This window comes from Leptidea sinapis, chromosome 16 (assembly GCF_905404315.1).
Source record: "Leptidea sinapis chromosome 16, ilLepSina1.1, whole genome shotgun sequence".
In the NCBI taxonomy this organism is placed as follows: domain Eukaryota; kingdom Metazoa; phylum Arthropoda; class Insecta; order Lepidoptera; family Pieridae; genus Leptidea; species Leptidea sinapis.
This window is the reverse complement of record NC_066280.1, coordinates 4,421,566-4,443,562: the sequence shown is the minus strand read 5'-3', so window position 1 is coordinate 4,443,562 and position 21,997 is coordinate 4,421,566. Positions and strand designations below refer to the sequence as shown.

General features: G+C 37.3%; 2 protein-coding genes across 2 annotated transcripts in view; one reads left to right on the top strand and one right to left on the bottom strand.

The window, feature by feature from the left end:
• Window positions 1-16,602, bottom strand: part of LOC126968795 (nuclear cap-binding protein subunit 1) — a 32,918-nt gene extending 16,316 nt beyond the window's left edge. Inside the window, exons 1-6 of the mRNA XM_050813901.1 lie at window positions 16,414-16,602; window positions 16,050-16,242; window positions 15,180-15,961; window positions 13,060-13,478; window positions 12,678-12,815; window positions 12,234-12,337 (exon numbers count right to left, since the gene is read on the bottom strand). Coding sequence (XP_050669858.1) covers window positions 12,234-12,337; window positions 12,678-12,815; window positions 13,060-13,478; window positions 15,180-15,961; window positions 16,050-16,089 — 1,483 coding nt within the window. The 5' untranslated portion in view covers window positions 16,090-16,242; window positions 16,414-16,602. The remainder of the gene's footprint in view (window positions 1-12,233; window positions 12,338-12,677; window positions 12,816-13,059; window positions 13,479-15,179; window positions 15,962-16,049; window positions 16,243-16,413) is intronic.
• LOC126968792 (mucin-5AC-like) lies at window positions 1,072-12,163 on the top strand. Its single transcript, XM_050813896.1, has 2 exons — window positions 1,072-1,178; window positions 8,726-12,163. Exons 1-2 carry the CDS (start codon window positions 1,143-1,145, stop codon window positions 12,005-12,007), a joined length of 3,318 nt encoding a protein of 1,105 aa, XP_050669853.1. The 5' UTR covers window positions 1,072-1,142; the 3' UTR covers window positions 12,008-12,163.
• Window positions 16,603-21,997: the final 5,395 nt, after the last annotated feature.

The following is a 21,997-nucleotide window of genomic DNA, read 5'->3' as shown; positions in this document are numbered from 1 at the left end:
ATGTTTAGAACTGGCCAGTTAGAAACATTGTTAATGAAAACTTTTTGAATTTCAATTTTAGGACTCTTTGGTAACCTAATGTAGTATATTTCATCCATTTGTCATTTGTTTTTGTGAATTGGCGGCAAATCTAAAACTCTTGTTACACGTGAAAATTAACCTAATTATGATAGGCTGCGATTAGCATTTCTTAATGAAGCCCCATCTCGTGCCACTATTTACAATTGGTTTAACGTGGATATATTGCTACGAACCCGAAACCAAAAGACAATCAGCTCAGTGGGTGTTTCCTTTCGAGGATCGGCCTAAAGAAAGGAAGAAGTCAAGGAAAAAAGATGATTTCCATTTTTTTTGGTCTTAAAGGTCATTTCGCGACAGTTGTGCTAGAAGATGGAAGGACATTTACTGGAGACTCGTATGTCAATCTCTGTTTGCCCCTTATCTTGGAAAAAAATCGACAGCAGCGTCCTCGAAGCAGGATTCTCTTTCGCAAAACGGACTTTTGAATATTTGATTATGGCAGGTGTCGAGATAATGAGTCATCTGCCATACAGTCCTGACCTGGCGCCCTGCGACTTTTATTTATTTCCAAGAACTAAAGATAATATTCGAGGTATTCGCTCTACGAATCCTGAAGATGCGGTGAAAGCGTACGAAAATGCCATAGAAGAGACCCCTAAGGAAGAATGGGCCCACTGCTTTTCTCAGTGGTTCCATCGAATGCGACGATGTGTAGAGAGGAACGAAGATTACTTCGAAAAACAATAACAGTATTGGCTACTTTCTACATTAAGCCGTTTTTTATTTTCTAAACATTTTCAGTGTTACCTAGGTTATAAACAATCGCGCGAACTTAAATATAAACTGTGGAATAAGCAGATTTTATTGCAATGCATTTTATACGATTATCATGTTTTCCAACAGAATTCTGGGGAAAAAATCAAGCGAGTAAAATATACATGCGTGCCAGGCCTAAAGAAATGAAATTAAGTGGATAGCGGCAGCAATGAATGACTTGTGAGCAAGTGGCCACCCTCGCATGTGAGGGCGACCTGCGCGCGCCACAGTCCGCGATGTTCGCCGCAGCTGCGCACCCGTGCTCGACACTCGTCCGAGCGCACGAGCAGTGATAGTGGTCCAAGATGCGAGCCCTGGTGTGCCTCCTCGTCGCCATCCTTGTAAGTCCACTAGCACAGCTTCTGTTATTTATTACAAGCTCCACAACGAGTCAACTGCGAGGCGCTTTCTGAGATATGAGTTATTGAGAATGATTTGTCACGATTAATTACGCCCGCGTGTAGTTTTCATTTAAGTGTATTATTTCAAATAGTTTTCTGTTCGATAAAATTAGCTGATCCGATTCGAATGTATCTGACGAATATTTTACGTTTTAAATATTTCATTTACAAACATAGTTTTCGGTTTTATTATAAGAATAGAAATACTAATAAGACTTTCAATAGCTGTCTCCCCGTCCCTAACGTGTGGTTGTCAGACATTCAATATCTTATATATAAAATTCTCGTGTCCCGGTCCGATTGATATCAAACTCCTCCGAAACGGCTAAACCAATTTGTTTGAAAGTTTGTGTGTATATCGGGTAGGTCTGAGAATCGCACATCTATTTTTCATACCGCTAAATGATACGGGTCACTCACCCCTATAAATATATTTTTTATATTTGTTGACAATTTTTTTATTTTATTATGATTCAGCATTGTAAATTTTCACTTCAAATTTTCGTCCTTCTACGATCTAGATACAACTATTTTGGTATCGCGATTTTTATATTATTCTGTTTCATTCGCACAAATCCGCTAAATAGTTTCAAAATGGCAATCGAATACAATAATTGTAGTACGATATATTTGGTAGGTCTGAGAATCGGTTGTATCTATTTGTTATACCCCAATTTTTTTTAATAACTTTATATTGCAATATAACATTTGCTGAAATTTAAAAAACTTTCGAAACAAGGGAAAAATCAAAAGGTCATAAACATAGATTAAGTAGTAAATCAAGATACATCTATGATAACAAAAGCTATATTACAAGATATACCTAGCAATAATAACGACACAACACGGAAACAGATCTGGATAAGATCTAGGAATATATATAGCTGTACTAGTGTGATATCTCTTACTGAAGGTTTTAAATATTCTTGCATTTTGTATCAGTAAATACAAAATTTGGATATAAATCGTTGGATGCGGCTATATCATCTCTCTCATGGTTTGCTAAACATTATTTCACATGAATGAATGAATGATTTATTTATTCAATAAAATTCGATACAATAGATCGAAGACAATTTCTGATGAGCCTTATACATTATACCAGTGTAACTGGTGTTTGAATATTACTTTAAATTTAATTTAATAAAGAAACAGAAACAAGATTAAAACATAAAATAAAATTAAAGTAATGATTAAAATGTCAAAATAATAAAAGTCCAAATCAAATTATTGTCAATAACTTTAAAATATCCTTAATCGTTAGGTAGTCCTTAATTTAAGATAACATTATTATTATTGAACTCTGAAATATTATAATAGCATTTGTTAGTGAGCAACTCATGAGTTCTCCTTTTAAATTTATTAAAAGTACTGCTTTTATAGTCGTCAGGAAGTTTATTATACATAGTTATTGCCATGTAGTGTGTACTCTTTCCAAACATCTGTAGCCTTTTAAGAGGCAGAACTAGTTTGTTCCTTCTCTCAGCTCTCAGAGATCTTCCCTCATCACGAGTCATAAAAAAATTGGAAGTAAATCTACACTGAACTGTACCAAAGCCACTTTAGAAACCATACATGTCGGTTTGTATGTATTTTCAACCCCTTCAAAACGTCACATTAAATTGAAACTTTGCACACTTGCCAAGGACTGATGACAATTCAATAAGTTATTAATTCTGTCCCATTTTTCTTACCAAGATCTTCAGGATAAGCGATTTTTTAATGATTAAGCTCCTTATTTCTTTTGTGCCATAGAACAAGGCGGCAAAGCAAAACGAAGGTTTAAATTAGGAGCAGTGTCATTAAACGACTTTTAAGCCCTACCGGAATTCGAACCCGCGACCCCTACCTTTGGAGGTCAGAGTAATATATATATATATTGATAACAATGTGAGATAATCACACGAGCTGAATGCACACAGATAACACATCGACCTCCTACCGATACCTTCACACACGTAATTGCACATTTCACACGCCATGTGGAGCAATAGCTACTCTTATCACCGCTGCATCTGAGCTTTTTGTTATATCTGTGAAGAACAGTAGCAATGGGAGGCTCCTTTGCACAGGATGCCGGCTAGATTATGGGTGTCAAAATGGGTAAACATTATTGTATTTCGGTCGGTTGAAGGGCGCCGTAGCTAGTGAAATTACTGGGCAAATGAGACTTAATATCTTATGTCTCAAGGTGACAAGCGCAATCGTAATGCCGCTTAGAATTTTTGGGTTTTTCAAGAATCCTGAGCGGCACTGCATTGTAATGGGCAGGCCGTATCAATTACCATCAGCTGAACGGCCTGCTCGTCTCTTCCCTTATTGTCATAGATAATACCCTCTCAAAATATTCTGCCTATTTATGTAGTAAAAAAGTGCTACTTTTTAATATATCTAGGATAACTTTTAAATTTGAAGAGATTTTTGTTCGTGTCAACGACCTGTTTCAACCGAACCTGTTGTAATCTGAATAAATATTTTCTGTATTTGTTAGACATGAGGAAGACTACACGGCTCAATGTTTATATGAAATAAATGTGAAGAAATCGCGTTCCCGAAGTGCTTCATATATTATGGTGCTTGCGTAATGGTCAGCGATACGTAAATACATAATTACAATGTGCTACAACAATATTGATCTTTAATACATCTCAATAAAAGTCAAGAATGGCATATGAAAGCTAATCAATACTACACGGCCACTTTATCTCTGGACCTCGCTGGAACGTGAATCCCCTCCCCGTTCCCCTTTCACCGCCTCGTCATGTTGCGTCAGTACGGTTTGCAGTTCCATTACCGTTAGGTACATGTCGTTATAATTTCGTGCGTCACTGCTCTGTTTTTGAAGTTTTCGTTGTTTTGATTTTGAATTTTGTTGTTAATAGTTCTGGAGTTTCAGTTTATTTTGTGTCGCTATATAATAGTTCTACCAGATAAATCAAAATAAAATCTTTATTTAGTTAACCTAGATTCTGCCATTGATTCTTCATAATAATAATCACCGTTACAACACAACACCTTTACATCTAATATATATTTAATTTTTTTGACATTTTTTTAAAATTTATTTAATTATGCTTCAGCATTAAAAAATACATACATCATCAAATTCTCACCCATCTACGATCAACACTTACTTTTGCATCGCGATTTTAATATTATTCTAATCCATGTATAGACACGCAATAGAGTTGCAATATGGCAATCGAATATAATGATTATTGTAGTAAGATAAATTTTATGTATGAAATATTTGGTAGGTCTGAGAACCGGTCGTCATTTATTTTTATACCCTAAAAATTTTAATTATTGAATATTTTTATTACTTTATATGGCAAAACAAAGTTTGCTGGGTCAGCTAGTTAATCTATAGTAGTGACAAAATAAATATTTTTTTATACGTAATAATAAAGGCATAAAGGCATTTATTTTCTCAAAATTGATTCCTTTAGAATTCTTTTTGATGTCATTTCTTATACTACTAGATACTACTACCGCTTCGGAAACAAATAGCGCTCTGAGAGAGAAGAAGCGGCGCAAGAAACTCTCCCAGCATTCTTTTTTTTTTTTGCGCTCTTTTCAATAAAAATATACAATATTGTACAGTTGCTATAAAATAATCACAATCTAGTCCCAGGCTGTCCGATCATTTAGATATTCAGCAGTGGAGTAATAGGATTTACGACAGAGCCATTTTTTTATAAAACATTTAAATTTATTTATAGACAATGCCTGAACAGTGGCTGGGACTTTATTGTAGAAGTGTATACATTTACCCTTAAAGCTATTATGTATCTTATGAAGCCTACTAGAATTAGTTACAAGCAATCCCTTATTTCTAGTGTTAATAATATCCCAGTGATGCTTGTTTTGCACACCGTAACAAAGCGACGATGTAACCGGATCGTAAGATTGAAAGAAAAAAAAATACGCGATAGAAACTGCCCGGCACAGATAGTTAAACAACAAATGAAGTAATACGATAAAAATCAAACTAGGCGCAAGGGATTTCGCAAACGGCCTCGTCTACAACCAAAGATAAAAGTCTAAATGAATTTTAGTCCGGGCCGTTCACAAGTACGCTCAAATTAGCTGCTGTGAATGAACTTACAATAATTATTTTGTATTCAATTTGTCCTTAATAAAACACTATCTAATACATTATACAATGGACACTCATTCTTTTTTTTTTATGGAAAAGGAGAACAAACGAGCATACGGGTCACCTGGTGTTAAGTGATCACCGCCGCCCACATTCTCTTGCAACGCCAGAGGAATCACAGGAGCGTTGCGGTCCTTTAAGGAAGGTGTACGCGCTTTTTTTGAAGATACTCATGTCGTATCGTCCCGGAAACACCGCACAAGGAAGCTCATTCCACAGCTTTGTAGTACGTGGAAGAAAGCTCCTTGAAAACGGACTGTGGAGGACCGCCACACATCCAGATGGTGGGGATGACATCCTATCCTATCAGGATAGAGGTTATCCTACATAGACTTACATTATACTAGTGTATAGACAAATAGAGCGTGCGGAGAAAACATCTCTAACGGAAATACAGTAATATAGAAAAGGTAAGAGAATCTATTGTTACTGTAACCGATTTTTATTGACCCGTCTTAAACAGTTGACCTAGACATTAGCCCAGTACATATGCCAAATATTAAACCAATAGCTAACATTGACAGTCAAAATTGTTTACGCATAATCGCGCTGTCAGGTCGTCTTTACTTAGTATATTTTAAACCTATAATCGAACACTACTTGCCGCCGTTTACAACACCTTTTTGTACGGGAATTAATATAGCCCCATCTACGCATACACCGTTTTATTTTAATTTTTAAGTTGACTTGCTATTTAAGTGTTTTTGTTATATGTAAGTTTAATTTATTACAGGATTAGGTCAAACAAACAAGCGTACGATACTCTATAAGCAATAATAGGGAAATGAACAGTCAATAACCTTATAACCCACTAGACTCTACCAGTGGGAGGCTCCTTTGCACAGGATGCCGGCTAGATTGTGGGTACCACAATGGCTCCTATTTCTGCCGTGAAGCAGTAATGTGTAAGCATTATTGTGTTTCGGTCTGAAGGGCGCCGTAGCTAGTGAAATTACTGTTAAGGTGACGAGCGCAATTGTAGTGCCACTCAGATTTATTGTGTTTTTCAAGAATCCTGAGCGGCACAGCATTGTAATAGGCATGGCGTATCAAGTACCATCAAATCAACGTCCTGCTCGTCTCGTCTCTTATCTTCATAAAAAAAGACTCCTAATCTATACTAATAAATGGTTAGCCTGTTTCCTTCGGTTATACTGAAAATCCTACTGAACCCATCGGAATTGTACTTTTGTTAAAATGTTGCGGTGATACCTTCCTTTGTTTGGTGATTACTGATACGGAGCCTATATTTATTTTACTTAGCAACCTATATATTCACCAATGACATTCTATACATACTTATAGACAATTTACGTCATACAAAAAAATACGCCACAAATGACATCATATTAAGCTTCGACTGCTTATCTTTACATTGCCACATTTACTCCAGTGGTGAAAAACACTTTTGGTCAATAAGCAGAAATGTAAAACATTTATTTATTCAGATCGGATTTGGTTCGGACAATGACACTAAGAGCAAAGCGTGCTTACATTATCATTAAGCACACTTTTGCAGTTCCCCTTTCAGACTGCGACGTTATATGTACATATAACGTCATTGATTTCAAAACATATGACTGTTCATACAATGAGCGGGCGCGGGGTCCTTAATTTATTTGGCTATACAACGTTTGCTGTGTCAGCACTTCCAACTGTATATTCGTAATGCAAACAATTCAGTGAACCAACTGAGGGAAGCGGGTGTAGGGTACTGAATGCTCATTGGTCGAGTAACGATCACATAATATCGAAATCATTCGCTACCGACTAAAGTGGAATTTTATATATTATCTGAATCCTAACGTGGTATCTGAAAGCAGCCCTTTATTAGGCGTCTATGTCTTGAGAGGTCGAAGTGAACGTTCGTTGCCGTATCGAAATTCATTAATTAAAAATAGGAAGAACAAGCAAAAGTATTAAAATGAGTTGGACAGAGTTTTTAGTAGGAAACAAAATTTCCAACAAAAAAAATCGAGTTTTTGTTTAAAAAAAATATTAATGATAAATTATTATAGACGATAATTGTGTACAACATACTAGTTGATTTATTGGATTAAATCATTAATTAAATTTCCGCATTTCATAACCTGTTATAATTAAATAATCACACAATATAATAAAAGTAGATATTGTGTAATAAAGAGGAAGTTCCACAAGACATTAACTTAGTTATAATTTAGTTAGGGTTTGTAATATGGAGATGGGAATGTTGAACCAACAAATTCCGACAGAGTAACGAATCATATAAAAAACGCCTCAAATTTTAATTCACATATTATCATTCGAAACTTAACAAGTCTGACATATTTTGATTATTATATTATCAAATAGGAACTGTAATTAATAATTATTCGGAAGAGAAATACCTTACGCTAAATTGAGTTTATGAAAACAGTTTAATGATTTATGTCAAAATATCGACTGGCAGCGCATCACTGGTTGAAGCCGTGACAATTTCCACGATAATTGGCTCGAGTTGTAGATTGGAAACCGTCCGAGGGTTGTCTGTTGAGCTCGACACGGCACATTGCGCGCACGCTATCCGCCAAACAGCGCACTTTCCAAGCATTTTACTTTCAAACGCATGCGTCCAAGTTCCATTCCATTTCGTGTTAATTATTACATTTTAAAGGATTCTTGAAATAGACTCGAGAATGTTCAGTAGAGCGTTGTGCAGTATTTTTGCGACTGCCTTGCGATTGGGTTGAGCTTTGGACAATTTAGACTGCAGAAACGTGGAATCTCAATAGGGTACCCACAGTATATTTGGGAAATTGTCCGGAAGACGATTCCTGGGTTGATCGGTGTTGTAAAAAGTTGTGATATTAACATAAAGCATTCCCGACTAAGTTCTAACCTCATCTTGATGAAGTTTTCATTTCTGTCACGTGGTCCTAAGCACACATCGATTTTTATAGAAAGCTTGAGATTATATAACGTTTTATAATACACATGAAATTTATGTTTTAACATGATAAATAGTGGCCGAACAAGCAGATAACCCACTTGACATTACCGTTTATTGTGGACAAACGAGCGTACAGTTAACCTGATTGTAAATAGTCACCGCCGCCTAAATCATCTCGCAACACAACAATCACATTAGAGTTGCCATATTATCATTTACCTCTTATAGTGGCAGTACAATCTAAGTCGAAAGTCATCACGATGGTACCTAAGGGTCTAGCAACATAAGTAATATTTGTAACTCTAGGTGTATTGGATCGGTCTACAGTTCTACTGTACTAATTACAGCTAAACGACAAACTTAAGAACTAAATATTTTATAATTTTAATTTGTAATTTATAATATTTTATATTTCAGGTAAAGAAGCAAATGCAAGTTCGAGGGGATGAGTTCAGGCCGACGCCAATACCCGTGGATGAATGGAATCGTGACAAACAGAGCAGTGAAGTTGGAACTTTACACGAAACTATTGCAACAGAATCTCCGCCCTCGGTCGCCGCAGTACCAGCTCATTACTGGGAAGACGCGTTGAGACACAGCGTCTACCTTACACTGGTAAGAGACAAAATTGACCAATTGATCGCCAAAGGAGACGTTATATCTCCCAACGATAAACCTGATAAATCTGTATCAAAGGACGTCGACGATCATGATCTTTGGGATAAAATTAAAAAAGCACCTTTCGATAGGTTACAGATCGAAGAGTTGAATTCTAGTGGAGATGTCACAATAATGGCTAAAGGTCGTTTGCTAGAAGATGATAAAGGTTTTCGTTTCACCCAAGACGAAAGAACGAAAGAGAAATGTGGGGATGAGAAGTGCGCAACAGGAGTAAAGGCATTTTGGTCAGTTAAGAGAGTGAGACAAAGGGACCAAGAGATATCCCCAGGAAAGTATCACTATGAATTAACTTTTTCAGTGATATCTCAATGGCCAAAGAAACAAAAAAAGCCGTACGAGAACCCGATTAGAACATTCACAGTAAAGGAGACTACTCCAGACAAAATAGAAGACTACCCACACGAACGTAGAAGAGAGCCTAGTCGCGTTTACACAGCAAGACCCCAAAGAGCTATTTGGGTACATAGGAACATAGCGCCTGCACAGCATTACTCGAGACGACATCATCGAACTGGTTTACAGAGGATATTCTCATCGTTATTTTCTGATTACGATGATGATGATTCAGATGAACAACCAAGACACCGGAATCATCCACCCCACACACAAGGGACGCAATTCTTAAAGGCTGGGCCAGCAGGGGGTCCGCCAGACTACCATTACCAATCAAAACCTGGCTCATATCAATATAAACCTCAAAATGTTAAATACGGCCGTCCACAACTTCCTCCAATTCCACCAGCTGGACCACTCCAGCACCAATTTCTGGACTATGATTCGAGTCCTATTATAAATGGTCAACCACACTCAACACAAGATAACAGGTTTGCATCCAGTCAATCTACAAAGACAACAAGGCCAGCTTCATTACCAACGCCACTTCCGTCCGCATCAGCTCAGAAAGAGTCAACATTCAGTCTAGGAAACTTTGTAAATATTGATAGTGTTGAAAAGGGATCGGATAATTTCACACGAGTCCAAGATTCAAACAATTTTCATAGAAACATAAATAAACCCAGACCTACTCCTGTAAAAGTGAATTACTTTCCGGAACACATCAGACCGCCCGTGTATAATGCACCACCCGGTGTATTCGCCACAATGGATAAGAAACCATTCAAGCCATTGCCACCTCTAAAAATTCCTTACAACACCAAACCACAGAGACCTCAAAGACCATCAGATTTTAGACCAAGTCCACAAGTTCACGATTCCCAATCTACAATAACAGATCCTTTATTTGACAATTCATTCAAACCGATTACTATCAGTTACGTAGATAGTGGTACAATTGAAAAAAACGATACTTACAATATCGTGAAAAAGACTCAAAATAAAATTCGAAAAACATATGCTAAGAAACCGGCGAAAAAAAATAACATTGAAAAACATTATCGAGTCACTACTGCAACGCCGGATATAATAACCATGCCAAATTCGTATGAAGAGGAAACTGACAACATAGACTGGGTAAATGTATTAGGCGCCTTCACAAAAACAACTCCAATGGTCATTCAAACGGAGAAGCCAAACTATCCAGAGTTCACAACGATTCCCGCAACAACAGAGATCACACCCACAACAGAAGAATGGAAAATAATTACAACCACAGAAACAGAAGAATTAATTGAAGCAACAACATCAACCACACCCAAACCGAAAAAACGTACACGTCCCCCACCAAAATTCACTAAGCATGACAAATTAAGAAAGCATAAAAGAATAACTACGACCCAGAGGCCTACTACGACTACGAAGAGCACTACGAATATACCAGAAAAACCAATAGTCAGAAGACCAGTAGCCGATCTAACGACAGAAAGCTCATATAATGAATTGAAACGATCTTTTGGGGATGTCAAAAATAAAACTCAAGCAACAACATCTACAACAACACATCCAACTACGACAACAAGACCGACAACATCTACCACCATAACAACAAGAACAACAACAGCTCACACATCTACGAGTAGCTCCACCACTACAACACTCCCTGTATCAATGGGCACCACAAACACTCCATCAACAACAAGATCGAATTATTTACAATATCCACGGAATAGAAATCGTTTTCGACAATCTACACTTTTCTATAAGGGAACTTCAGTCAAACACGATAAATGGAGTCATTTCCGGAATCTAACTAGTTCTCCCCAACCATCAACAATTTCGCATCGAAGACTAGCATCAAACTTTCAAGGATATTCATCAACAAAGCCTACATTTTCACAAGAAGAAATAAATAACAAAGAGATAGCCCCTGAATTAAAAACAACAAAATCTGAAAGTTTTGTTACTCCGAAAAGCAGTGATGCTATATCAGAAAGCAGTAACAGTATAAGTGTTATGCCTTTAGAACCAATCAATGAGCAAAACCTAAATAATAGTGAAGAAGATCAAAATGAAAGCGGAGAAGAATCCAAAGAGCAGTCAGAATTTATTAATTATGAATCTACTACAGACAGTGACAAAAGTAATGAAGTTGCGCCTTCAGAAAATGTTACAGCAACATCAGAAGTTATTCCGATTCAGGATGTAACTAAAAATAAGACAAAAATTTGCAAAAAGAAATTGAATGCAACAAGTACGGAATCTGTTGAATATTCCACAACTACAAGTACGACAACTGAACCATCATCAATGGACATATTTCAAGAACTTTTTGGTTTGAACCTTGGTGAAACTAGTTCGACAACTGCGGAACCAGAATTGAAAGCAGAACCAAGTTCAATGCATGAAAGTTTTCTGAAAGTAGCTGGCCTTAAAGATTTCATGGACGAATTAAACGAAAAAAACAAATACTCATCATTGGAAGATCAATCTTCAGAACAGGAGTACGAAGACGAAGATGATGATGACGAAAATGATGACGACAACGATAGAAACAACGATGATGATGGCACTAATACTGCAGATGATAACGACGATAAAGAAGATTCAAGCAGAAATTCCCGACAAGAGAGCTACAACTTAAGGCATCCATACAGTTTCTTAGAACTAATGGCGATGGAATAGACTGAGACAAAGCAAAACAAAAACCTTATCTAAGTCAAATATCACACATAAATATAACTTACATTAAAGAATCAAGACGCATTTAGAAACAACTTTCTAGAAACAACACCTGGTCTTTATACTGTCATTGTAAATAAAATATATTTTAAGAATAGAAATAGGTTTAACAGTATGTTAATATAAATTAAATTATTTAAATGTTAACTCATAGTATTAATTCACTTACCTGCTCCTTCCATTGAATACTTGTATATAGGTTCAGGTTTGTGTGGTACAAGAGACTGCAAAGATTCAGGAACCATGTCCTTAATTCTTTGATGATATGACAACCTGCAAAAAAATACAATTTATTTATAAGTGTTTGTTTAAGATCTAGCTGACAGCGGCTGTGGTGTATATTGCAGTTTGACAAAGTTGTTGTCGATATATCCCTCCTTTCTCTTTATTATTATTTTTCTTTTCCATAATTGGTAATAGTATGTGGACTTCGCCTGACTTATAATCATTCCATTATCTACCTACTATATCCATCTGCTCCTAATATTGATGATTTGACTATTTATTAATTATGTACTTTGCATTTCTTTTATATGAAGAGATTAATAACAGCCAAACTCTAAAGCGATGGGCACTGCATTTCTCTACAAAGGTGTAACAATTCTTTGCTCACCTTTGACACTTGCTGAGTACTTCTCTAATGAAACGTGGTTTCGGATGGTCTGCATCAAGTTGAGCACATGATTCCCAATCATCCCAGGACCATCTATACTGGAAGTTGCTCAAGTGGTAAGAGAACCAATTCACTAATCTGAAAAAGGTTTGTAAGGTTTATCCTTTGAAAATAATTCAGTTTAAATCATGTGATAAATTAATTCAGGATCAGTTTTGGTGTTATTGACACATGACAATTCTATAATCTAGTATATCATTTATTTTTTCAACAAATATTTATAAGACTATAAAGTATTCCTATTATCCTTGAAAATTATAATTAAACTATACTTAAAAAACTGGTAGTTATATATATATAACTTGCAAGATAATATACAAACCTATCAAAACATGCAACACTCATTGTATCAATTCTCATAAACAATATCTCAGTCGCCTGGGCAAGTACTTGTGGCATTGTTGCAGGTTGGAGCTTACATAGCTCTATCAAAATTGAACCATAGCATACTTCGCGATATCTTGGCCGAGGAAGGTTGAACAGCTCAGCAAACATCACTTCCACAATGCAGTACTCTAATGGTATCTTGGCCTTGTATGGAAAACATAGAAGCTGGGCAGCACATTCTTTTCGTTCTAAATGATAGGCCTCAACAATGTTATGTAAATGTTCTTCAATAAGGAATCTTTCTATGGAATGTGCACCAGGAAGTACTGGACCATCAGGGCAATCTGTGTAGTCAAACATGCGGAATATAACCCTGGGCATTGGGTATGAATCCCCATCATTATGTGGTGGAGGCTGAAATGATAAAACATAGATTAAAGTAGATTTTCAAATACACACTACTATAGATCTATTTACATACTTATAGGTCGTGAATGGACAATCTTGGAGACACTAGGTGGAAAATGATCACCACTGCAGATTATATTAAGAAAGAGTAGTTGCCTGGCACCTTACCCAAATACATTACAATTTAATTTGACATTGGTTATATAAGAACAATGTGTTTAAATTGTTTATTTGAGAAAATATTGGACATTGAGACACACAGCACAAATACTTATGATTTTACTATCTTTTTTATTTTACTTCAAGTACCTACAAAGAAAGCCCTGAGGGAGATTCACATCTTAAGTCAATGGGTTAAAACTTAAAATATGCAAGACATACTACACAGACCACTTTTGTGAGAGTTGTATTCCTTCAGCTTCACATAAAACAAATATATAATAACTGAATCAAGTCTCATGTGACAGAAAGTATAAACTGGCCAACTGTAATTTTTTTTTATGGAATAGGAGGACAAACGAGCGTACATGTCACCTGTAGTTAAGTGATCACCGCTGCCAACAATCTCTTGCAACACCAGAGGAATCACAGGAGTGTTGCCGGCCTTTAAGGAAGATGTACACCCTTTTTTTTTAAGGTACCCATGTCATATCGTCCCTGAAACACCGCACAAGGAAGCTCATTCCACAGCACATTCCGTAGTACGTGGAAAAAAGCTCCTTGAAAACTGCACTGTGGAGGACCACCACACATCCAGATGGTGAGGATGATATCCTAATGAGTAATTACTAATTGATAAATTAATCTGCCAAAATACTATATAAATATATTACAAATATAAGTTTGTATCTTTAGGAAATATTATAGTGGAATAAAAATATAAATTAGTAGGAATAACATATCAAATAGTTCTACTCAGGTCTCAGACCTGGGTAGACACCAGGGTGGTGGTGGTTATATTATTACTATATCTATTGTCAATCTATGGTGATTTGGTGGCTGTTCAGCATTGTGTTTAGCCACTAAGTCTTTCAGGATTATTCAAGAGATAGTTAACATCATTTTTAACAAGTTTTTGTATATAGGCATTGAGGAGGGGGCTGGTAACTTGTACCACAGATCTTTGATCTATCACAGGCACTAGCCTCCCAGATAAAATAGATTATAAGGCTCAAACGAGAGTTATTAACTTTAAAAATATTGGTGCATTTAAAGACACAAATAACACATTTGTGCACTAAAAGACACATATAAATTAAGATATGAGCCCTTTTGTTTTGCTATAAATAAATATGAACAGTACAGTAAATATGAATAGTCTGTGAATATTGATATCACCATTCATGTTTGCTTTGGTACTGCTTTCATTAAAACTGGGTTTCTTTAGGGTAGGTATTATATTCTATGTTTATAATAAACAATACTTTATTCTGAAGTTGCAGTTCACATAAAAAATTTAATGAAAGAAATGGGCAGGGGATATTGATCCAGCAAAAATGCTGATTTTGCCTTTGAGCTTATTTTCACCTTATAAATACATATAAACATGCATGACTCAGAAACAAATATCCATATTCAACATAATATAAATATTTGCACCTATTGGGATTTGAAACAGGGACATCTACCTCTGCAGGCAGGGTCTTCAATCACTTTATTGGCTTTATGTGTCATCAATAAGATTATACATAATATTTTTATAATTACCTGTATAGTAGGAAGTGTATGTTGTAGAGCTTCACATAATATTGAGTCAAAAGCAAGATATGGCCTGGGTATATGTTTCTCTGACCAATTATCTTGCCTTAACTTCTTTATTTGTGCCCATAGGCAGTCCAAATACTCCTCCTGAAGGTGGGGTGTGTCTGCTGACCACACCTTTAATGCAGGCCAATGTTTCTTGCTGCGCTTGTTCAAAAATACCTCTATTGTGACTAATAAATGGTCTAACTGAGATTCCTTTTTTTCATACAACTCCCTCCCCACCCATGGGAGTGTTGAAAGAACAGCAAACACAAACCAATCTCTTCTCACTTGAGGAACTGTGTCTTCATTAGCACAGTCTACTAATACTTCTAATAATGTTAACAATGATGAGGCGGCCAACACATGACAGTTTACTAAGTCAGCAATAAATCTCAAACAATACCTGGCTGCATTCCATTTACCAGATTTCAGATTTTCTTTGAAAGTTTTCACGATGTAATCGACGAACTCACCTCCAAAGTTGTAGTTTTTCGCATTCAATAGACCTACTAATGTAGCATAAATTGTACATTTCTCTGGCATGCGTATTGCGCAATCTGTAAGTATGCGAAGGATTTTTACTCTAAAAGTGCTCAAATCAGCTTCTAAAACACTGGCTAAGCCTTCTAAATTACTCTCTAAGCTAGAGCTACTTTTTTCACCAACGCGTAAAATAAGCGATTCCAGTCTATCTTCAATTTCTTGATTTTCAGACACTCGTCTACGTTTACGATGCAGACGCTCTGAAAAATAAAAATAATTGGAAACAGTGTCTAAGCTAAGAACTACATTTTGTATTTAGCTTCATTCAAAATCTATTTAGTTATTTACCGTATCCATCTTCTTCGTCGTGGACTCTTCTACGATTCATTCCGTTGTTACACTATGAAGTCAAGATACTTAATTAAACTGCTTCTTTCGGCTCACAACTAGTCTTTTCCAATAACAATATGATTTATATTCAAAATTCAAATACAGCAACGCAGTGATAATTGCTTTGAACTTTGGTATTTTTATTGGTTATCTAAAAGTTAAAAATTAACTGTAGTAGGTATGTATACAAAAACTTTTATCATAATTTCATGACATTGACTTTTGAGTTTTGACGGAACCAGCTCTAAACTTCAAATCAAAGGATACCTATATTATAACACAATTTTTTTATTTTATTTAGCAACCATTACCAAATACCTACCCAAGGCTAGGATTATAAATTTGTGAGTGACTAGTTGACTACAAGGGTTTTTTGATGTCGGAGAGATGCTGTCGTTCTATGACGACAGTACGATCCGGCCAGACTCGTTCAGATTAAGTTCCACACTCGCACAAAAAACCGGCATGAAATAATAGAGGTGAATACATAGTATCAACACGCGATCCGACTCGGTGTGGCCACAAATAACGTGTGCCGTACACAACACCCCACCCGACGCTGCAATCTACATTAGCTTTGCCAGTATCATGTTTTAGAGACTGAATAAAACAAATGCTTGAGTAGTATGAAAAATGTGAGGAATATGTGGAATATATATTTTATTTAGGTTACACGATATATATACAAAATCCTTAAAACTAGTTAACCAATTACAATTGTTACTTAAAAAATATTTACAAGCTTAGATATTACACGCCAATACTAAAGCTTACATTTGGAGCAATAGTTAAACGTTTAATTCATTAAGAATTGAGAATAATATTTTAATGTGTTCTATATCAGCGAGCGTCTTCTTATTCGAGAGAACGTGACGATGCTTGTACTTCGATGTGATGACTACTGGTGATCTGTATGATTCTATGACTTGATGTACAGCATTATGAAATGGTTCTTATCAGAGCTAATATTACGGTATATAAAATAATATGTTCTTTTAAGAACGAATATTTCGGCATACGCTTATTATAGTTAATATGCAAGATTTATATTTCTACGATCTATAATGCTACGAAGGTATTACGTTACAAGTTAGATATTCGACATTTATGTTATTGGTTTTACGTACAGCTACAATGTCAAAGGCGACAGTGTAGCGTCGTAGCCGAGGATTTACTATTACAAGACGAGCTAGATGACGATTTCGAGGAAGATTTATTGCAGATTTTGGGTTTAAATATAATACAGAAAAACTTGAATAAAAAAACGTATTAGACGAAGAAGATACTGGATTCATGAAATAAATGTATTTCATTTTCACAGCGAATGACCGCACGAGCGAAGCGAGTCAACTTCGCTTTCGTAAGCGATCGACAACTTGTCGAATTCCCGAATGAGTAATACAAAATAAAAAAAATTTTCAAATGTGGGGCTGTTTATTATTATCAAATAAACTAGAGCGTTGATTTTATTTTTCCTTTAAATTTAAAATATAGGTAACTTCTATTGAACATAATTATAACAACAACTATGAACCATAAAAATAAATTGGTCCCTACGTTAACTGCCTTTGACTTTTGAAACCCTTTAAATTCCCCCATTACTATAAAATATTATTTTCATTTTTTTATTCCAATGATGTTGGGTAATTTTTATATACAATACTATTATTCCTTTCATGTCGTTTTGCTTACTGAAATAATCGACTGGAACAGACAGACGGATAGAGAATGTCGCACCAAGTGATTCATTTTTACTATTTTCGTGCAAAACTCTAAAAACCCGTCGTATTCGAATATTATGATCCCGATATTGCACTGAATTCATGTCGTATATCTTCTGACTAGTTCTATTAATTGTTATTTTATTAGTATCCGTAGTTTTTATAAATAGCGTTCCTACATTACGAAAGTTCTCGTACAACTGACGCGTGGCGTCGGGTGTTAACTAGAAACACACTGCTTAACACGAATCGGGTAGCTGTGTTCTACCACTCCTGGCAGCACGCCGATCTAGCTCGACTGGATTTTACCGCGTGTGATCACATGGCGTGTTGCATATATGTTTCTGAACGTATTAAATATATGGGATTGATTAGTACTGACACGCGTCGGATGGCGTGGAGTGGTATCGCGTTTTGATAGTATGCCTTAAGCTTAATAGATCACGGTATTACTTCAAGCTGACCAAAAGTTCAGGAACACCACATACTGCGTGTATTGCTTTTATCTCTGGTCCGATGCAACCCAGTATCAACTCGAACTTATTGACCGCATGCAACGCATAATCCAGTGCTCTGTGACCTGATTTCTGCCGCCGAATTCCCCTTCCGCACGACTCACCACAAATTAAGATATCATCTTCAGCATCAGGATGTCTGGCGTTCCTTTTCAGTCCAGTTTTCAAAGAACTTTCTTCCTTGACATGGATATGTTTCAAATCAGCCCGTATACCTATCTGTAGCTGTACCTACAACCAATAATATCAATGAATACAAATGTCTAATATCTAACTTGTAACGTAGAATTATAGATCGTAGAAATAGTAATCGTGCATAATAACTGTAATAAGCGTATGCCGAAAGATTCGTTCTGACAAGAACAAAATGTTCTTGTCAGAACGAATTTTATATATCTTCCACATATTCCTCATAGTCAAGCAGTTGTTTTATTTATCGCCAAACGCTCAGTCTCTAAAGTGGTGACCCCGAACAAGAACACCGACGGAAGGAACCCGAACAAGAACACCGACGGAAGGAAGCCAGTACGCCCGAACAAGAACGCCGACGGAAGGAAGCCAGAACAGAAGAACACCGAAACTCTGCCCGGCTACACATCGAAGAACAGCTTCACCAGCTCGCCGAAACGACGAATTCCTGTTCGACAAATCTCTGCTCGAGGAATATCAACCCGACGAAGAAATGGAAGACACAAACCAGGCTCAGCCACTCCCAGCGCCCACCGCGACAGAAATCTCCACCATTTTACTGTCGATGCGCATACCATCATTTTGGCGGGAAAATCCGCGATAGTGGTATCACAGCTTTGAAGCCGCCACCGATGATCTCAAGAGGAGTCAAGCCCAGCTGACACAGATGGTGCTCGTTCAATTAGAAAAGGCTGACATCGAACAAATCTCCGACATCCTATTTAACATACCGAGAGACAAACAATATTCAGCAATCAAGGAACGTCTCATATCGGTGTATGAAGAATCCAACAGCCGCAAGTTCCAGAAGCTACTCGCCGAGATGGAGCTCGGAGACCAGAAGCCTTCACAGCTACTGCGACGCATGCGTAGCCTTGCGAGGGACAAGGTTACCGACTCCACCCTCCGCATGGTGTGGAGTAAGCTGCTGCTAGCCCACGTCCGCTCCGTGCTCGCCGTCAGCGAGTCATTCAGCGCAAAGCACACGCTGGACACGATGATGGAGCAAATCCAGGAGGTAGCAGCCGTCTCCAGCCAGCCACCAGCCGTCTCCAGCCAGCCACCAACATCAGGTCCAGAATCATCGACGTGAAATCAGGTAGATCACACACAATTCCTTTTTAACGAGATACGAAAACTATCACTAGAAGTCACCGAACTCAAATCAAGGCCATCTCAACACTATCATCGCCACCGATTTCGCTCGTCATCTCGAAATAGAACTTCGTCACAACACCGTTCCCGCACACTCAATAGCTCGCCAACACTTTACTGTTATTACCATCGCCGATTTGGTAGTGAAGCACGACGTTGTACTACGCCCTGCAGCTTCAAGAAAGAGCCATCGGGAAACTAGAACGGACGTAAGCTGCGGCGGAACCCGGCGTCCTTCACACTTCATACCACCTTTTTGTCACAGACAAGAAAACAAAGATGTCATTCTTAGTAGATACCGGTGCTAATATATCCGTCCTACCAAGAAAACTAGGCCTGAAAGCAACGCCTCTACCATTTAAATTGTACGCTGCAAACAACACAACAATTTCAACTTATGGTGAGAAAACATTTGAACTCGATCTCAACCTCCGTCGACCATACAAATAGAAGTTTATTGTAGCTGACGTCACGAAACCAATATTAGGTGCCGATTTTCTCAATCACCATCAACTTATCGTAGACTTAAAAAATCGAAGATTAATTGATGCCGTCACAAATTTAAAAATCAACGCGACAATAATGTCAACGACCTCACCCACAATACGAAGTATCGATATACAGGCCCCGTACCACGCGATACTCGCCGAATTCCCCGGTACCACGAGATTAACATCGATGCAATTATCGCCAAAATTAACGTGGCACATTATATTGAAACACAAGGACCTCCATTACATTGCCGTGCTCGTCCCATTCCACCTCATCGTTATGAAATAGTGAAGAAAGAATTTGAAAACATGATGCAACAAGGACTCTGCAGACCGAGTAAAAGTCCATGGTCTTCACCACTCCGGATAGTATCTAAGAAGAATGGCGATATACGGGTATGCGGTGATTATAGACGATTGAACAGCATAACCAAACCCGATCGTTATCCAGTGCCGAGAGTCAAGGACTTCACCCATCATCTGTCTGGTAAAACAATATTCTCCACAATCGACCTCAACCGCGCTTACCAACAATTGAAGACCAGGGAACAGGACATAGAGAAGACAGCTATCATCACACCAATGGGTTTATTCGAATTTCCTCGCATGTGTCCAGGTCTAAAGAATGCGGGCCAAACATTTCAGCGATTTATTCACGAAGTGCTCCGTGTATTAGACTACGTTTTCCCATTCATCGACGATTTGCTCATAGCCTCAGCAAACGAGACTGAGCATCGCGATCACCTAAGAACAGTTCTTAGAAGATTGGAAGAAAACGGTATCACTATCAACCCCGCGAAGTGTAACTTAGGCCAAACGAAAGTCCAATTTCTTGGATACATCGTATCAAAAAACGGTATACAGCCACCAGAAGAGAAGATTAAAGCCATTACCGAATATTCAAAACCGAAAACTATAGAAGGTTTAAGACGATTTTTAGGCATGTTAAATTTCTATCGTGACCACATACCGAATGCTGCATCAATACAAGCTCCGCTAAACGCTTACCTACACCATGTCAAGAAACGTGATAAAACAATAATTGAATGGACCGACGAAGCATCACAATCATTCGAAGAGTGCAAGAATAGTATATCCAAAGCTACCTTACTCGCTCACCCATCACATGATGCCCCTATCGCAATATTCTGCGATGCGTCTGACAATGCAGTAGGTGCAGTCCTACAACAATACATCGAAAATAATTGGCAACCACTCGGTTACTTCTCAAAGAAATTCTCAGAGGCGGAGAAGAAATACTCAGCGTATGACAGAGAACTCTCAGCCGTTTATAAGTCAGTGAAACATTTCCGTAAGATGTTTGAAGGACGTGAATTAATTATATTCACAGACCAAAAACCCCTCACATTCGCTATGAATAAAACACATACTGCAAACGAAACGCCACGCCGAACGCGCCAATTATTATTCATCAGTGAATTCACAACCGATATTCGACACATCAGTGGAAAAAACAATATTATTGCCGACGCATTAAGTCGAATAGAAACAATAACAGTGTCACCTACGATCGACTACAGCGAGATTGCAAACGCACAAGAGCGAGACAGCAGCATAACACAACTCATTCAACAACCAAACTTAACCTTCAAGAAAATAAATGTACCTAACACGAACCTAGAATTATATTGCAAAACATCAACAAGCCACGTAAATCCTTACATACCTACAGAATTCCGCAAACAAATTTTTAATAGTGTACATAATATTACTCACCCAGGAATACGAACATCACGTAAATTAATATGTAAAAAATTCTTTTGGCCATCAATGAATATCGACATCGGGAAGGAGGAGTAAACCTTGTATAAATT